Here is an 18,005-nt window from a genome sequence, read left to right as displayed (position 1 = left end):
CAATGCTGTACAGTACATCCCATGACTTTTTTATTTTATAAGTGGAAGACTGTACCTCTGTACCAATTTATGTTCCCACCAACAGTAAAAAGTGGTCTCCTTTTCTCCACATTCTCACCAAAACTTGTTATTTCTTGTCTTTGATACTAGACATTCTGACAGGTGCAAGGTGTTATCTCATTGTAGTTCTGATTTGTATTTCCTGATGATCAAGTGATAATGAGCATCTTTGCATATGTCTGTTGACCATCTGGATGTCTTCTTTGGAAAAATGTCTATTCACTTCCTCTTCCCATTTTTAGATCATATTTTTTAAATACTGAATTCAGTTACTTATATATTTTGCATATTAACCCCTTATGAGATATATCACTTGCAAATACCTTTTCATTTTGATCATTTCCTTCACTGTGCAAAAAGCTCTTTGGTTGGATGTAGTTCCATTTGTTTATTTTTCTTTTTGTTGTCCTTTCTAGAGAAAAAGATTCAAAAAAATATCTCTAAGACCAATATCAAAGAACTTACTGACTATGTGTTCTTCTAAGAGTTTTATAGTTTCAGGTCTTCCATTTAAGTCTTTAATTCATTTTGAGTTGATTTTTGTGTATGGTATACGAGAGTGGTCCAGTTGCATTCTTTTGCACGTAGTTGGCATAACAATATTCTAGGCTGGAGCTCTGTGTGAGTTTAAAAAACTTTTAGGATTCTATAAGTGACCTTTGATAATAAAAACTAACAAGCTGAAAAAGTAGAACTATTCACCCTGAGCAGTGGATCTTCAGGTCAGAGAGATCTGGGTTTTTTACCTGCTGTCTCGTCACATTGCCCACAGAAGTAACTCTTATCAGGTGCATGTCACATAGGGATGCTCCCCCTTGCCTCCAAAGCTGATGTGGTGATCACCCTCACTGGTAACCAAGCATGCGACTTCTCCTCTGGCCAAGGGGTGGGAGGGAGAGTATGGGGAGCCAGTTGGGGAGGAAGGCATCTTAACAGAAAGGCTCATTCCAGTCACTTTATAAAATGTCATGCCTGTAAGGTGACCACAGCTTTGTAAGTGCCCACATCATTGAGGTTGGGAAAGGCCCTATGGCTAGATCTACCTGTGACTTGTGAGTGGAAGCAATCTCTATTGCTTATGCTGCTAGAGCCTTTAAGTACCCACAAAAGACCCTCCCACACTCTCTTCTCCCCTTGGTATGGCGTTCCACAAGATCCAAAAGAGGGACTGCTTTATCTGTCAGAATCTCTGAGTGGCTTTGATGATCAGAGACCCATTCAACCCATATGGATAAGTACCATAAAGGACAAATAAGTCTTTGTTTTTTTCAGGCCACTGAAAGGTGAGGGTGTGTGGTTAGAGCCCGACCTTGCCTACCTGGACTGATATAATTACTGTAAAGATTAAATGTGATTATGTGGATAAACCACCTGGATCACAGCGGGTTCTGAAATGATAGCTGTGTCCCCTTGAAGCTTAAAATACAGAGTACAAAGCCTCTCATTCAACAGCAAGGAAGTCAAATACTCCCAACAGAAAGGACATCCTGGTACATATTGAAATATAAGTGAGGAGGAGCATATTTTTTCCTAAAAAGCAGCTATGGCTAGGAAGGCAGTGAAAATATGCAGGTGTCAGGTGTGGAAGCCAGGAAAGGAGTAGAAAGAGGCATGGGAGCATGCTGCATATCACCCTCACCTCCATGGAGACACCCAGAGCAGATTACCTTTGTGCACTGCCTTGGGGGGACTTCAACCAGAAGATATATCCCAAGGATCTGGGGAATCCCTGGCTGCAGCTGTGGCTAGAGAGAATGAAGAATGGGAGGAGGAGTTTACTAGAAGTATGGAAGCACAGAACAGGGCCTGACAGGCAGCAGACAGCACAGCCTAGCTCCCAACAAGATAAAAAGAACCCTCCAGGCCTCTCCTGTGTCCTCCAACTAGCTGCCAAGCTAGGTCCAGTCCAGCCCCTAATAACTAGCTCTGCTGAGCATCCGCTCCAGGCTAGACCTCATGCCCCACGGTCCACATCCACTACTGCCCACCCTTTAACTTTGAGCAACATAAAAATCCCAGAGGAAGCAATCACCCACCTCCTCCCAGGCATAGTAGAAGGCTCTTCATTCCATCTTTTCTGTGGAGCTCCTAGCACAGCTCTCAGCAAGCTTCAGGCACAATCAATGATGTTTCCTAGATGGATGGGAAAGGACTGTAGCACCTGACAACCAGAGGAGGCTGGGAAAGCTCACCCAGCAAGTGGGAACTTGGACTTCTCTATTGCAAGGCTCTCCCTGGTCTCAAGAAGTCTCATCCAGCCTGCACCCACAGTGGCCCCACTCACTCACCCCACCACTTCAGGACTGACTAGATCTCCATTTTTTCTGGATCCAGGGGAATTCTTTTCCAGCGTCCTGCAGGCCCAAGTGTTTAAAGACTACTTCCCAGATGCAAATCAACAGCAGTCAGCTACTCATCTATACTAGTTAACCCTTAAGTAAGACGCATACCATAGTATGTGCAAACATGTGTGTGTGCGTGCATGTGTGTGTGTGTGTGTGCGTGCTTGCAAACAGGCATGCCTGGGTTGCCAGTCACATGGCTATTCAGCCCCCAATAGGACAAAACTCATCCCTCTGTACCCTGCACACTGGTCTCTAGCAGGGGGATACCCACTGATTGTGCACATCTAACGGTGTCTGTTGCGATTGAGCACCATTCCTAGTAGTACACACTTCACAGTGCTTAGTTATTGTTATTTGGCAACAGGATCCATTTGAATTCAGGTCCACCCAAAGAGAAGGGTAAGGACTGAAGAGAAATTTATGACATACGTTACGTTAAGCACTTGATAACACATATTCACAAAATCCCCAGGAGATGGTGCTTTAACTATCCCCATTTTAAATTTGAAGATACAAGGATCAGGGACATGAAGAAACTAGCCCAAAATAATACAACAGGGAAATGTCAGCAAGATTTCAAACCCAGATACAACTCAGGAAAGATTGCATGCACATGTATTCCCTGTTCCCTCATTTCCACATGGAGGAAGGACCACAGTAAACCCAGTCTATCTCTTCACTCCATCTCTACTGCTTCTTAGATAGTAATGAATGGCAGTGGTCATGGCGTCCATTCACCTGGGGCCCTAAACCTGTGACCCTCAGCGTGGCTGACAGGGTTTGCATAGAGTCCACTTGCAGACCAAAAACTTCTTTGTGTTCTTATCCCCAGGACTGAAGAACTTCAGGCAGGAGCAGGCTACCACCACTTTGGTTTCCTGCTCTGCCTGAGGCCTCTAATTCCTCCTTGCAGATTCCTCAGCTCTGTGCATCCACCGTTGGCCTTAAGGCTGTGTCCCTCCCCTATTGATGAACACGTCTGTACTTAGGGCTTTTCATAGACCTATGACCCCAGTATCTCTTGTTTTATTAAAGGACAGGCAGTCCCTAAGTCCTTCAAAGGTGTCCAAAATTCTTGGCATTAGCACATCCTCCTAACTTCAGTTGTACGCCATAACAGACTCAATGGCCAGCTCAGTGGAGAGAAGATGTTCTAGCTCCCAACATAGCTATGGCCTTCTGACAGCCAAAGGCCCTGTTCTGCTCTACTTAAGCAGCAAAAACCAAAAAGCCATGGAGGATAGAGTCTTACCATACCTGAGAGTTCTCTGCCTATTTGCCTTCTTCTCCAGGGAAAACAAATATTCCATTTGGAAACTGGAGACTTGTCCCATCAAGACCACTTGTGGGGCACCTGGGTTGCTCAGTTGGTTAAGTGCCTACCTTTGGCTCAGGTCATGATTCCAGGGTTCTGGGATGGAGCCCCATGTCCGGCTCTCTGCTCAGCAAGGAGCCTGCTTCTCTCTCTCCCTCTGCTGCTCCCCGTTTGTCTATTCTCTCTCTCAAATAATAAATAAAATCTTAAAAGAAAAAAAAAGACCACTTTTGACCAGCATAAGTGAACCCATTGTCTCTACCTGCCACATTTACTTTAGAAATCAGACCTGTCTTGGAGACTTCTGGAAAGGTCCCAGTCTTTTTTTCAAGGAGCCTATGAGAAAGAACTTACTGAAAGAAACAAAGAGAGGAGATGAGCAAACTTGTGTCAAGGGCTACTACATGTAACCACTGGAAGAAACAAGTAATATCAGAATTACCCCAGTGCCTTAGAACACAGACATTCTGCTTTGAACTTGTGACTGAATGAGAGGAGCCATTTCTCTTTCTTCTTTGGGATAGTAGTTGTGGCCTCATAGGGGAATCAGGAGAGTACTGGGCTCCCAGCAAAAAGTCAGAATCCCCTGCATCCAAAATAAGGAAGAAGAAGCTAAGAACATTGTGTGTGGAGCGTGGCAATGGGGAGCCCAGCATCAGAAAGAGGAGGAGACACTTCAGGCCAGCTGCATAAAATAAACTGTGCTCACAACCCCAGGGGAGACATGACCTGAGGGCTTCCCAAACTACTGACAGTGGGAGAGCCACAAGAGCTGAGAGCTTGCAAAAACGAGATGACCCAGAGAAATGTTATTGTGATTGTGACCCCATATTTAAAAGCAGGCTGGTAAGGTCTGGGGGGCAGTATGGCTTATACTGGATTTTAATGCCATTTTAAATCAATAGTTAAAAAAAAAAAATGTGTCCCTAAATCAGCAGATAACAAATTACCTAATGAAAAACTTAGACATGGCCTTCTGAGGGATCAGAAGATGTAGAAATCACTGAGATGGAAAAATCTGAGTAGGCTTTATGGATGCAGGAGCTCAGTGAGCATAAAATGGAAAATCTGAGAGATAGACGGTATAAGTATACGGTGGTAAGCCTTGGTCTGGAAAGCACAATGCTGCACTTGAACCTTCATCAGTTCCCATCCTGGGCCTCAGCTCATTCCTCCTAGGAAGAACACATGGGTCACTGAGCCCCATTAAGTCCATGCCCATCTCTTACCCTGCATGATTCTCTAGAAGCAGCAAGAAGATGGCCAGGAGCTCCTAGTTTTGCAGACGTTCTTTCCTTAACCCTTGATGGTAGAAATAATGTCTCTAACTAGAAACAGAGGTGGAAGACAAAATGTCCTATAGACGCTTGATCTCGCCTCCTTCAATACCAAAGGACCATGGCCTCAGCCTTTCCCAGAAGAAGCATCTCACTTTAAATTCCTCCCAATTCTAGTCAAAATTCTTTTTGATGGTCATTAAAATTACATGAGTGGCTTCATGCAATTTTAATCTTCTCTAGCAGCAAGTTCTACAGGAGAAGTCCCCCCAGGCATCTCCATTGATCATTCTAAGTAGATACAACAAAGCATTTCAAGACATGAGTTTTAACCAGAAAGAAAATGAAATGAATATTTCATTTATGATAGGTCATCTGGTGAGGAGTTTTTCTTTTTATTTTTCATTTAAAAAATCAAAAAACTAAATTCAATCTTTTGTAAAGGCATTTACCAAGGCAACACTAACTTCATGGATTTATCAAACACCCTTTCAACGAAGCTTCCTTGTAACAACTGCACTGGATTTACAAGCCAATAACCTCTAAGCTAGTTTTGCTGACCAACTAAGCTAATCTGTTTGTGCACTCTGTGAAAATAGATGACCTTGTAATGCTCCACTTGTCCCTAGATCTCTCATTGCTACTATCCTGCTATCTCCACAATTCAGCACCTGTGAATCAAAAGCTTGGACCTGGAACTTGAGAACCTCTCAGAAGGTTCCAACAGAAGCATTACAAAGATTGGATCCAGGTGTATTCAAGCCAAAATATTAATGAGCAGAAATAACTTTATGTGCTGTTGTTGTGTGGTAAAGAATCTGGCTGGCCTTTCTCTCTGGTTCCCAGGAGGTAATCTCTAAATCCTTGGATTTAACCTGAGTGATAGGAATGTCTTTGCTACTTATGGGGGGGCTTACTGCTGACATTATGCTAAGGCAGTGACTCAAGACAGGATCTGGCTAGGCCAGAAATACCATGTGTTTAGAGTGTTTGCACTTTGATCCAGGCGGTATCAGCCCAACCTCTAAGAGGAGGGGGAAGATGGAGGTTGGATTTAATCACATAGCCAATGACTCAATCATGTCTATACAATGAAACCCCAATAAAAATTGTAGACACTGAAGCTCAAGTGAGCTTCCTGGAAAAGGAACGTACCAGGAGGGTGAGGCATCCTGAAGATACAGAAACTTCACATTTGCGACCCTCCTATTTGTCTCTTCATCTGGTTGTTTCCAATTTCTATCCTTTATAATAAAGCTATAATCATAAGTATAGCACTTGCCTGAGTTTTGTGAGTCTTTTTAGCAAATCATGAAACCTGGGGGGATAGTGGGAAAACCCATATTTGTAACCAGGTGGTAAGAAATGAAGATGGCCTAGAACCCCAGACCCTGTGGCTAGTGTCTGAAGTGAGGTCAGTCTTATGATAGATGGTGTCCTCAACCTATGGAGTATGCACTAACTCCAGGTAATTGGTGTCAGTTGGTGCCAATGCAGCTATGCCTCTAACTAACTTATTTTCACACTAAGGGGCTATGGGGAGGCATAGTTTCATAACCCAAATTGGTGACTAAATATGTGGGGAGGGGGGCTAGTGACATTACCACAGATCCAAAGAGTAAATATTTGAGATTTAGAGGTGTAGTAGGCAGAATTCTGTGATGATCCCCAATATTCCTGTCCCCTGTTGTCCATACCCAGTATAATCCTGTGCCCCTGAACATAAGGCAGTGTTGTGAATATAAAGGATTTCATTCCTCTGATTAGCTTAGGATATGCACTTGACACTTGAACATAAGGATTCAGGGCACAAACCCCTTCCCCACAGTGGAAAATCCACACATAACTTTTGTCTCCCCCAAAACTTAATTACTAGTAGCCTACTATTGACCTGAAGCCTAACAATAATATAAGCAATTAACATATATTTCCTGCTTATATGTATTATATACTTTATTCTTCCAATAAACTACAGAAAGGAAAATGTTAAGAAACCATAAAGAAGAAAAAAATGCATTTATAGTACTATAATGTATTTGTTGAAAAGAAAAATTATACTTATAATTAAACCCACACAGTTACAACCCATGTTGTTCAAGGTCAACTCTATAACATCACAATTTCAGCCTTGTGAGACCCTGATAGAGACCAGGTGAGCCTTGCCCAGACTTCTGACCTATAAGACACCATAAAATGATGAATGTGTGTTGTTTAGGCGACTAAGTTTGTGGTAACTGGTTATGAAGCAATATGCAGGGAAATCTATGTGTGATGGTATCAAACAATTTTGCCAATACCTTTCTCTCTGGCAGAAAGAAATGGTTTGAAAGGAAAGCAATCAGAATGTGGGGGGAGGGGACAGGAAACCATATTCTAAGATAGGAACCTAAAAACAAACAAACAAACAAACAAACAAACCTCTTGGGCCAGAGGGATGTTTGGCCTCAAAGAAGCAGCTTTATTTGTGTTTTCAAAAACTGCATGAGCTTTCCTTTGTCAGGGTTAGGAGACATGCCCAAGTTGCAGGAGGCACAGGATGGATGTGATCTCAATATACAGAAGGCGGCTCTAATACTCCCAAGATGCCTAGCAATGGAAAGGGCTGCCTTTACTATTTAGACTTCTAATTCAAACCAAATTCCTAATTCATTCCAAGTATACAACAAACTATTGAATTAATCAGAAATAAGAAGAGAAATCAAGGCAAGCAAGTCGAGGCTAGAAAATGAAGATGTGAAGAGCTACCAGTCATAGGCAATGTGTTGGATCAAAAGCTCCCCAAGCCCATGGTCTCTGTGATTCTATATTTAAATACTATTTCAGGAGTGCCTGGGTGGCTCAGTGGGTTAAGCCTCTGCCTTCAGCTCAGGTCATGATCTCAGGGTCCTGGGATCGAGCCCCACATTGCATCAGGCTCTCTGCTCAGCAGGGAGCCTGCTTCCACCTCACCCCCCCACCCCTGCTCTCTCTCTGTCTACCTCTCTGCCTACTTGTGATCTCTGTGGGTCAAACAAATAAATAAAATCTTTACCACTTCAAAGTGTCAGCACCACTTTAGTTGACTAACACTAGGAGGCCAAGGTGAATTTAGATGGTATTGGGCCAAGGACAAAGTGACGCCTGAAACCTACCCTCACAAGTTTCCTAGAGGACAAGCATAAACTAAGGTAAAGGAAGATGTAGCACACTCTAGGGCTTAAACCCAAATCTTAGGGTCGAACTCTAACAAGTATGACTGCCTCTTACAGAATATTTCCTTTACTTCAGCAGGGGTTTCCTGATAGCTTGATGCCAAAGCACTCTAAAGACCTACTCCGATTATTTCACTGCCCAAAACAAAATCCTGAATATTGAACATCACCACCTCCATTTTGAGAAAAGACTATTTCTGCCAAGGAAAAGCAAAAGAGAACAAATAATACCAAAGAAAGTCAGAAAAGAAACCCAGTCCCAGAGGAGGCTGACCTAGGCTGCCTATTTCAGGATTTTCTTCATCCAAGGAGAGTCAAACAGTCTGGACCACTTGTCATTCTAGGGTGTCACTATGGAGGTTCTTCTCACCTCTCTGCAAGGTTAGATTTTCCATTTCCTGACTTCATGTCTTCATCTTGTTTCCTTGTTTTGTTCATTTAGTTGGAGCATATCTCCCAATAGTTCGAGAAAAGATAATAGAGTTTAATTTTAAACCTTGTCTGGTTGAAATAGTCTTTCTTCCTCCCTGACATTTTCCTCAGTATGGAGTTATAACATGGATACATTTTTACTCAGAATATAAAATTGTTCCATTGTCTACTATTTCCTACATTGCTCTTAAGAAGTCTGAAGTAATTCTGATTATTGCGCATGGTCTTTTTTTTTTTCTCTGTGCCTTGGTGTGGTTTTCCCTATTCTTACCCCTCAATATCTGCTCAGTGGGCCCCTTCAATATGGAAATACATGGCTTTCTAAAATTTCTTCCTTGTATCATTTCTGTCAATACTGTGTTTTCACACAGGCTGGGCAGAGCCCCCCTTTCACCACAAGTGATGGCAAACATTGTAAGCTACTGACTTGCATAATTATATACCTCTGAATGGTATCCAGGACATCAGGGGAGGGAGCACTGTTTTTTCCAGTCCTGATTTGGGACCTTCCTTCCAGAGCATGGCCTGAGTAGAAAAAGTATGCTAATTCCTTAATCTCAAAACTGTCCAGTCATTGGGAAAGCATCAGCTGTGTTGTACTCAGAATCACTCTCTCATCTCAGAGCCCACCTGAGGGAATTTACCAATTCAACTATTTCTTCTGGCAAATCTTGATGCCTGTCCTCCAAATTCCTCTCCCTATAAGATAAAATTCCTATCCATATATACTTCCTACCAAATTTCTATCATGAATAATTTTTCCCTCAATTTTCTCTGTTCTTTCTTTCTGAAACTTATAATAGCTGGATATTGGAATTCGTGGATTGACTATTTAATGTATCTTTTTTTCCTATTTCTTGTGTCTGTCTTTCTGTACTTCTATCTGGGAGATTTCTAAAACTTTATCTCCTAACACTTCTATGGAATTTTTTTGAATTCCTGCTATTATATTTTTAATCTCCAATAACTTTTGTTATTCTATTTTTCCTTTACATAGCTGTCTCTTCTTGTCTGGAGAAAGCAATAGTTTATTTAAATAGTGGTGTTCTAAGTTTTCTTTTGTTTCTCACCAAATCTTTGTACCCTTTCTTTTTCCTATGGTTTTTGTTTGCTTTTGTTTTGATTTCTTGCTATTAGGGTTTTGTTTTGTTTTGTTTTGTTTTTCCTCCTATTCATGTAAGACGCATTCTTCAAATGCCTGGTGGCTTTCAGCTGCTCATAATCCAGCCTCAGACACTCAGAAGCTGGCATGGAAGACAAAAAGCTTACCAGCTAAGCAATGACAAATATTCCACTGGCTTTTTCTTTACCACACCTTACCCACAGGTAAGGAGCTTTGTTTTTCTTCAGTGCACATTACACACAAGAACTACTGGCCCAAAGATGACTTCTCTCTCTGTACAGACTGGAACTCTGTCTACAGTGTGTCTATACTACACTGTGGTAGGAATAGCTATGTTCCTTTGGCTTGGGCAGGCACAAGACAGCTGCTAACTTATATGTGCCATGAAAAAGATATATGTTCCATAAGCTTCCCCTTGGCTGACCATCTCTATGTGGAAAAGTGAATCATGTTCTTTACATAACTAGCCCTCTCTTTGTGCTGTTCCCTCCTGACTTCTCAAATTTCAGCCAATTGAACTGTGTCATACATGGTAAATACCATCAGGAGAGCTGATCATCAACACAAGACTGCACAGCCACCTCTCTGATCCTCACAAGAATCCTCCCCAAGAACATAAGTGACCTCATATTCAGAGGGAGATATTGAGACCTTGACTTCGTTCTGGCACCACAGCCTAGTTTTGTATCATGACTGGCCCTCACTGTGCCCTGTGGAATTTACCTTTGTTCTGCAAAGAGAGTGTGGTTTCCAGGGAGAGGGACTACCATCATTCCATGTGGAACTGCTAGGCAGGGTATTAAGAGCATAGAGTGAAGACCCCAGAAGATGCTGCTTCTCCTGCTTGCCTGTCTCTTGCCTGCCATCAATGGGAAGAGCTGCTTCCACTGCTGGCCACAACTGCCTGCATTGATAGACTATGACCTACAGATTCTATGGGGCTCCCCAGGACCACCCAGAGATCTCTCCCAAAGCATCCACTCCCTATTCCTGAAGAAGGATTATGTCTTCCCAGAACCCTGGTATCTTGGTGAGGCACAGCCTAGACACTAGGGATCAGGGCTGGGCCCTTTACCTGACCTGGGATCTTATACCCCCAACTGCCCTTCATCCCACATCTCATTCTCAGATCATGCCCATATGGAGGAAGCAACAGCCAAATTATTCAATCACATAGATGAAGCCATTAAGAAGTTTCGAGATGGTGAGGAAGCCCCCAGGCTTCTGTTGACAAAACCCAGAACCCCAAGGCACTTCTAGAGGGCCTGCTGGCCTGGGGTGGGGATATGTGGTGAAGAGTGGTGACTGACTCAGCATCTATGTGCTCTGTGCAGTTACTGTTTGAAAAACTTGGCTCGAATTCCCAATCTTGAGTTATGTAATTGTTTCCACCTATAAAATGTAGATGATGAACACACCTCTTCCTCTCTTCCTTTTCCACTCAGATAAACCATCACTTCTGAGAGAGATTAATGCTCAGAAACAGGTGTTTACTAACAGGCTGAATGAGACGTCTAAGAAGCTGAAGGAGAAGGGTGAGCGGTGGAGATGGCCCCTGCCCACCACCCAGCCCTTCACCTTTCCCAAGACTGAGAACAGAGCCCAGTCTGCAGCCCCTCCAATGTCCCTCCCCAGGAATCCCCATTTGCCCACATACTGGGCGCCTGTCCACACCTTCTCCAAGTTCCCTTTCTTGATGATACCCCAACCCTTTGTGGCTCTGTCTGCCTCCCCCAGCACTTCAGTTTCTCTATCATCTCACCCTCCTGGGCAGCTTGTAACAAGTCTTGTGGTGAGTATGTATGGGGACTTGGGGGTGGGGGAATGAGAGGTGAGGGGCACATGGCCCTGGCTAAGGCTACTGCCTATCCTCTCTAACAGAACTCCACCCCACATTGGAGGTCATCAATTGTGCCAGCTGCAAGACACACCTTCTTACCTGCAAAGACCCAACTCTCTGCCCAGGTCAGTGGCAGCTAGCCATCTTGCATCCAACCTGCCCGTACTCCATCCTGGGTCATTGTTGTCTTTGGATTGTCTTCCTCCTCTGCTCAGCCTCAAGCTCTTTTTGCTGTCCATCCAGAGAACATAGCAATTCCTGGGATTTCTTGATGCCACATGTCCAACTTCAGAGCCATAAAGCCATCTACCTCTAGGACATCTCCCCTGGAGGTCTCTCGGGCCCTCAAAGCAAGCATGCTTGGAAACATATTCAAACTCAACTCCTCCACCCCCAATCTGCTCTTCCCTCAGGGTCCCTCTCAGCAAATGGCCCCACACAAGCCCTAAGCCTCCTAAACCAGGAACTTCCCTCCCCTATAGTCAAGACATGCAATCACCAAATCTTGTTAAATAATTCTTAAATGTGTTACCATGTTTTCATTGCAGTATCCACCACCATTCCTCAGGCATCCTCACTTCTCATCTGGATTATGTTAGCGTCACTCAGCTGGCCTCCCTGCCCCTCTTGGCCACATCTTACTCAATAACCAAGGAACATTCTCAAAGAGCAAATCTTCCTATGACACACCCTGTTTGTAGCCCAACTGCTCTCCAGATAAGGCCTAGCTCTTCGGAAGGCCTTGTGCAAATAGCCCCTACACACCTTCCACCACCCCACTCCTCCCCAGCCACACTGAGCTGCTGACATGCTGTACATACAGATGACTTCAAGCTTTTTCTTTGAATTCTGTGTCCTCTGCCTACAGCACAATTTTTTACTTGACCATGGGATCAAAACTGAACTCGTACTTGTTTTTCAAAGTCCAGTCAGAAGTCCTACTTCCTAAGAAGGTTTCCCTGACAAGCTCCCCCGCCTGAAGCTCATCAGCCTTCCTACTTTTCCTCTGTTCTGTCCTCCTCTGCTTCCCTGGGACACCACACCATAATTGTTTGCTAGCCTACCTCATAGAGAGCAGGGACCATGTCTCATTTATCTCTAATATATGCCATGCATACAGTAGGTGCTCAGTAAGTGTTTGCAAACAAATGACTGAGTGGACAAATACAAGGAGGAAAGAATGCAGTCTCTCTGGGCCCAGATGGCCCTCCTTGCCCCCCCCCCCAAACACCTGGCTCCCCCTTTTATACCCCCCAGCCAGGAGCCGGAGAATCCTCGCATGGTTTGTGAGCCTTGGCATTATTCTGCTTCTGGCAGCCATAGCTGGAAGTGGGTGAGTGACTCTCAAGCCCTAGCATCCCCAGAGAAGACAAACCTACTCCTTGACTGATCCATCTCCACTCTGTTTCCTGGCCCAGATGGTACATTTTCTGGCATGGGAAGAGGAAGAAGGAAGCTGAAAAGGTACTGGGAATGGAGACCCCTGACAGAATGTAGGTGTCCCAAGTAGGGAAAGCTGGGGGTAGCAAGGCTGGAGGTCTCAACCCTGGCTCCCAGAGTGTGACATCCAGAGCAAAGTGGGATCAAGGCTGGGGCTCCGGAGGCCCCATATCCTCTTAATGAGAGTACACACTCAGGGCCAGGGGACCAGGAAACAGTGGCAGCAAATCTCCACAACGTGCCCTCCACCTATAGCTGTCCTTGTCCCTCTGGAGACCCTCTCCCCACAGGGGCCACCACACTCCCTGACATATATAGACAATCAATGTGGCCCTCCTGCTCTCTGCTTCTGGTTAGGTTTAGCCAGCAAGAGTTCAGAGGGACAGAGGCAATGGCATGCAAAAGGTGGGGGTGTAAATGCCCTGCTTCTTGTCTCAGCAGGAACCCAGCAGTCCACTGGTCTGAACCAAGATCACAGTTGCTGTCAGGAAGCTCATTCATCTCTGAGTTCCAGTAACTGTCCCTTGCCTGACACTCTCCAACAGGGGGTGGTAGCATTCCTGTGGTCCAAAAGACTACACTCTGTCTTGTGGTTTTCCTGTGCCCATGCCTTGTAAATGCCTTTCATTAAAACATCTTCCTATTATTCTGATGAACTATAGCATCGGCTTCCCGTGGGGTAGGGACAGACCCAGCTGACACTGAGATCATCTCCATAAGGTCCTAAAGGGGCTTGTTCCCTCCTCTCACCCTCCCTCTGCTGGCCCAGCACCCTTACTCTTCTGAAACACCCTTCTCCTACTGCTCTGGTCCCAGCAGTGGTAACTCCACAGGCTCAGTCCAGTCTCACTTAATTCCAGCACTAAAGATGAAGGCAGAGATGGCCTCGGTCCCTGTGCCCAGGTATGGAACAGAAGCAGTGAGAGGCCAGCTCATGGCCCAGGGACTAGGAGAAGAAAGGCTTCAGAAAACAGGCTCCAAGTCACATTCAAACAGACCTCCCTGACATTCTGGCTAAGATGCCCAGCCTGGCAACACCCAGGTCCCCAGTGAATCTGGTGCTGCTAACAGTGAGGTTTCCCGGACTCTGCCTGTGGTAGTGGGAATAGACAGGGATGGGGGGGGGGGGGGTAGAAGGAAGGGGCTTTGCCTCCTCCTCCTCCATCCCCATGTCCCTTTCCTGTTTGCCCCCAAGGCTGCCAGATTAAATGGAACCTCTGAGTCCTCCAGGCTCAACTCTGCCTTTTCCACTCAACCTTGTATCTTTCTTCACTCCTTCTCCTGGCCTGTCATCCTTGGCTCAGGCTCAGGCTCTATTTGAAACTAAACAGGCTCTACTCTGGCAACACTGAAGCCACTGCCAGGCCCAGAGCCTGTTCAGCAGGCCAACTACTGGGAGCTGAAAGGAATCATGTCTGGGACCAGAGCTAAGGACAAGAACCCAGAACCTGGACTCAAGTCCTGTCTCTGATGCTAAGGTTTTAGTCTCCCCCTTCTGCATCTGTTCCTCCATCTGAGCATGGAGGGAGGATGTCATGCTTCAGCCAGGTTGGTGTGCCCTGGCCTTGGAGCCCACTGAATTCACATTTGCCATCCTACATTTGTTCATGCTTTGGGTCAAAATGTAATGCCCTCACCCCTTCACCTCACCCCCAGTCCACTGAAATCTTGCCAGGACCCACAGCCCAGTTGCTGAAACAAGCCTTTTTGTCTCCACAGGCCCTTCTGGTGCCCCTCTTCCAGAGCTAGCACCCAGCCTGGAAGTGACCTGACTCCAGTAGAACCAGCCTGCCATAAGGGCCACAACTTGGCTACAATGGGGGGACTGCAAGACACTGAGGCAAAATGGATATAGACCATAAATGGCAACCAGTACAGGGAGTCCAATGGCTGAGAGCAGCTGTGGGTCCCCAGCCATAGGTATCTCCAGCCCCCAGCCCAGGAAGACCCAGGAAGCACCCCCTTCCAAGGTGGTGTCTTCAACAATGAGAAACCATGGAAGGTGTGAAGGAAGAGAGAAGAGAGAAGTGTTGTCATTGAGAGTTTAGTGTTGCAGCATAGCAGAGGTATGAGAGGTTTGATGGGTTCAGGCAACTCCAAGAAATGTGATATGGCTGAAGGGAGAGGCCCAGGTAAGAGGACGTTGAGAGGTGGGGACCACAGAAGCACCCAGGCCCAAAGGGAATGAAAGTAGGTGAGCAAGGAGGGCTAGGAAGAAGTAGTGGAGGGCTTTGCCAGTGGCAGGCCTGAGTCCTAGGGAAAGGTCAGGGATCCAGACAGAGAAAGAGTAGCTATGCCGGGTGTATGCGGCTCCACATGCAGGCAGCTGAGATATCCCCTCCATCCAGCTCCACAGATTATCCCTGCCTCACAAAACTGAGGAAGGGTCCATGGATATAAGGTTTTTGGAGAAAGCATAAAGACATAGCTATAGCCAAATGGTGAGAACATCCTCATATCCATTCTGAGTGACTGAGCCAGAGCCCCAGGCTGTAGTAATGGACCTCCAGGAAACTGTGATTCTGTGTGTCTGTAAAAGCTGGCTGCCACCTAGGAGAGAGGGAAAGCCAGGCTTTCATGGTGGTGATATTGGTTTCCTATTTATATTTAAATTGGGACTTAAACCATTACTTCAAAAGTATCCAGAGCAACTGCTTTCTGATGCATGCAGCAGAAATAGAAAATCCCGGGTATAATTTATGAGTTTGTGTGTCTGTATGTGTATATCTCTTATCAACAGATTTTTTTATTATTATTTGAGGATATATTTGCATGAAAAGCAGATACTGAGTTCTGCTAGAGTAAAAAGATCAAAGAATTTTGACTCAGGTAAATCTTGGTCAAAATATAGACTCTGAAGGACTTTATGCTTCCAGGTATGACAGAGCAGCTTACAGCATACCAACACTACCATCCAAGGGCAACTAAAAATAAAATACATCAAAAGAGCAAAATGAGACAAAAGTCTGTTTAAGGCATCAGGTCCCTAATGGGTCCAAGGTCCCAGATGGAAGTAGAGTTCTCTGTGGTGACAAGCCCTTGTCTTGCAATGAATTTCTCCTTGGCACTTCTGGGCTTCAACAGTACAGGTTGAGAATCTTGAGGGGGCTGTCCAGCAGATGCCTGCAAAGTGTGGAGAAGTCATCAAAGCTTTTAACAATATCACGGGCTGAAGAGACAAAACTTGGAGCTCTACTTTGCCAAGATAGAATGTGAGAGGTCCAGATGCCTGGAAGTACAGAGATGCAGAAAATGCAAACAAATGCATTGCATCTGTTTGTCCCATCCTCCCAGGAGCAAGCCTGTTCTTAACCAGCACAGGCCCAAAGACAAAGAAATCAAACAGAAAAGATCTGAAATACAATTTGTCAGAGATTTGCTCTCTTAGGAACTGTCAAGTATATAATACAATATTATTAACTAGCACCATCCTGTACATTAGATCTCTAGAACTTATTTGTCTTATAACTAGAAGTTTGTACCCTTTGACCAATATCTCCCCCATTTCCCCATTCCCCAACACCATTCTATCCTGTTTCTATGAGTTTGGCTCTTTTAGATTTCCATACGTAAGTTATATCATACAGTATTTGTCTTTCTCTGTCTGACTTATTTCCCTTAGCATAAAGCCCTCAAGACCATCCATGTTTTTGGAAATGGCAGGATTTCCTTCTTTCTCGTGGCTGAATAACATGAATATTCATGTCATTTTATAGATATTATATTATTATGTTATAATAAAATGTAATATATGTATGTATGTTTATGTGTATTTATAAGTAGATAGATTGATAGATAGATATCCATTATCCATTTATCCATTCATCTGTTGATAGACATTTAGGTTGATTTCATGTCTTGACTGCTCTGAATAAAGCTGCGATGAATGAACAGGAAGTGCAGATATCTTCTCAAGAGTTTGTTTTTGTGGGCTTCTGGGTGATTCGGTCAGTTAAGATTCTGCCTTTGACTCAGTTCATGACCCTGGGATCAAGCCCCGCATCTGGCTTGCTGCCCTACTTCTTCCTCCGCGACAACCCCGTTCATTGTCTCCCTATCTCTCTCTCAAATAAACAGATAAAATCTTTAAAATAAAAAAAAAAGAAAAGAAAAGAGTTTGTTTTTCATTACCTTTGGATACATACTCAACTGCAAAATTTCTGTTTGGTTCTTTTGTGTTTTTCTATCTCTTTGTTGAATTTCTTATTTTGTTCTTGTATTGCTTTCCATAATTACATTGAATTATTTAGCTGTGTTCTCTTGTAGCTCTCTGACTATCTTTAGAATAATTATTTTGAATTCTGTCAGGCAATTAACAGATCTAAATTTCTCTAAAGTCAGTTACTAGACATTTACTTTGTTCCTTTGGTAATGTCATGTTTCCCTGATTTTTCATGATCCCTGTAGCCTTGGGTATGTGTCTGCTTCTTTGAAGAAGCAGTCACCTCTTCCATATTTATGGACTAACTTTGGTAAGGAAAAACCTTCACCTATGGGTGGGGACATGTTGGAGGCTCCAGGTTTAAGGGTGTGTGTAGGGACTGGGTTAGTGTTGGGGGGCAGTGATGACTTCATCAGCTCAGGTTGTTGGACCCACAACACCAAGAGCTGTGTGATCTTTGGTGACTATAGCGGGAAGTCCACAGAGGCTGTACATGCTTTGGCATCCTCAGTGCACCTCCACATCCGGTGCCTCCAGGCCCAGATGATATTACTCATTTAAAAATATTTCATACTAGGGCGCCTGGGTGGCTCAGTGGATTAAGCCGCTGCCTTCGGCTCAGGTCATGATCTCAGGGTCCTGGGATCGGGTCCCGCATCGAGCTCTCTGCTCAGCAGGGAGCTTGTTTCCCTCTCTCTCTCTCTCTGGCTGCCTCTCTATCTACTTGTGATTTCTCTCTGTCAAATAAATCTTTAAAATAAATAAATAAATAAATAAATAAAATAAAAAATAAAAATATTTCATTCTAAAAAAAATTTTT

General features: G+C 44.4%; 1 protein-coding gene and 1 long non-coding RNA gene across 7 annotated transcripts; one reads left to right on the top strand and one right to left on the bottom strand.

The window, feature by feature from the left end:
* Positions 1-388: 388 nt before the first annotated feature.
* Positions 389-12,204, bottom strand: LOC309844283. Of its 2 annotated transcripts, XR_014300582.1 has the most exons (5): positions 10,368-10,429; positions 9,064-9,145; positions 2,097-2,193; positions 1,728-1,805; positions 389-472 (listed from the first exon to the last, which is right to left on the bottom strand). It is a non-coding gene; the product is annotated as an uncharacterized lncRNA (long non-coding RNA). The 2 variants fall into 2 exon arrangements; XR_014300581.1 differs by lacking the exons at positions 9,064-9,145; positions 10,368-10,429 and adding an exon at positions 12,116-12,204.
* Positions 10,544-16,281, top strand: TEX51 (testis expressed 51). 5 transcript variants are annotated; one of them, XM_082690866.1, is made up of 8 exons: positions 10,544-10,773; positions 10,873-10,947; positions 11,189-11,278; positions 11,518-11,535; positions 11,625-11,708; positions 12,841-12,916; positions 13,002-13,047; positions 14,743-16,281. In XM_082690866.1, exons 1-8 carry the CDS (start codon positions 10,572-10,574, stop codon positions 14,770-14,772), a joined length of 621 nt encoding a protein of 206 aa, XP_082546992.1. In that variant the 5' UTR covers positions 10,544-10,571; the 3' UTR covers positions 14,773-16,281. The 5 variants fall into 5 exon arrangements, with proteins under 5 accessions (XP_082546992.1, XP_082546994.1, XP_082546993.1 ...); XM_082690868.1 differs by lacking the exon at positions 14,743-16,281 and adding an exon at positions 13,465-13,659; XM_082690867.1 differs by lacking the exon at positions 14,743-16,281 and adding an exon at positions 13,462-13,659.
* The last annotated feature ends 1,724 nt before the right edge of the window (positions 16,282-18,005 follow it).

The sequence above is a fragment of the Mustela nivalis genome (assembly GCF_964662115.1).
Source record: "Mustela nivalis genome assembly, chromosome: 11".
Classification (NCBI taxonomy): domain Eukaryota; kingdom Metazoa; phylum Chordata; class Mammalia; order Carnivora; family Mustelidae; genus Mustela; species Mustela nivalis.
Note: the sequence above shows the minus strand (reverse complement) of the source record. Positions and strands in the feature narration are given on the sequence as shown.

Excerpts from the sequence above, each read along its gene's own strand:
- TEX51 (XM_082690865.1), top strand. The coding sequence starts at position 10,572 with ATGCTGCTTCTCCTGCTTGCCTGTCTCTTGCCTGCCATCAATGGGAAG. Across the intron at positions 10,948-11,188 it reads CATTAAGAAGTTTCGAGATG|ATAAACCATCACTTCTGAGA; the intron begins GTGAGGAAGCCC and ends TTTTCCACTCAG. Across the intron at positions 11,709-12,840 it reads AGACCCAACTCTCTGCCCAG|CCAGGAGCCGGAGAATCCTC; the intron begins GTCAGTGGCAGC and ends TATACCCCCCAG.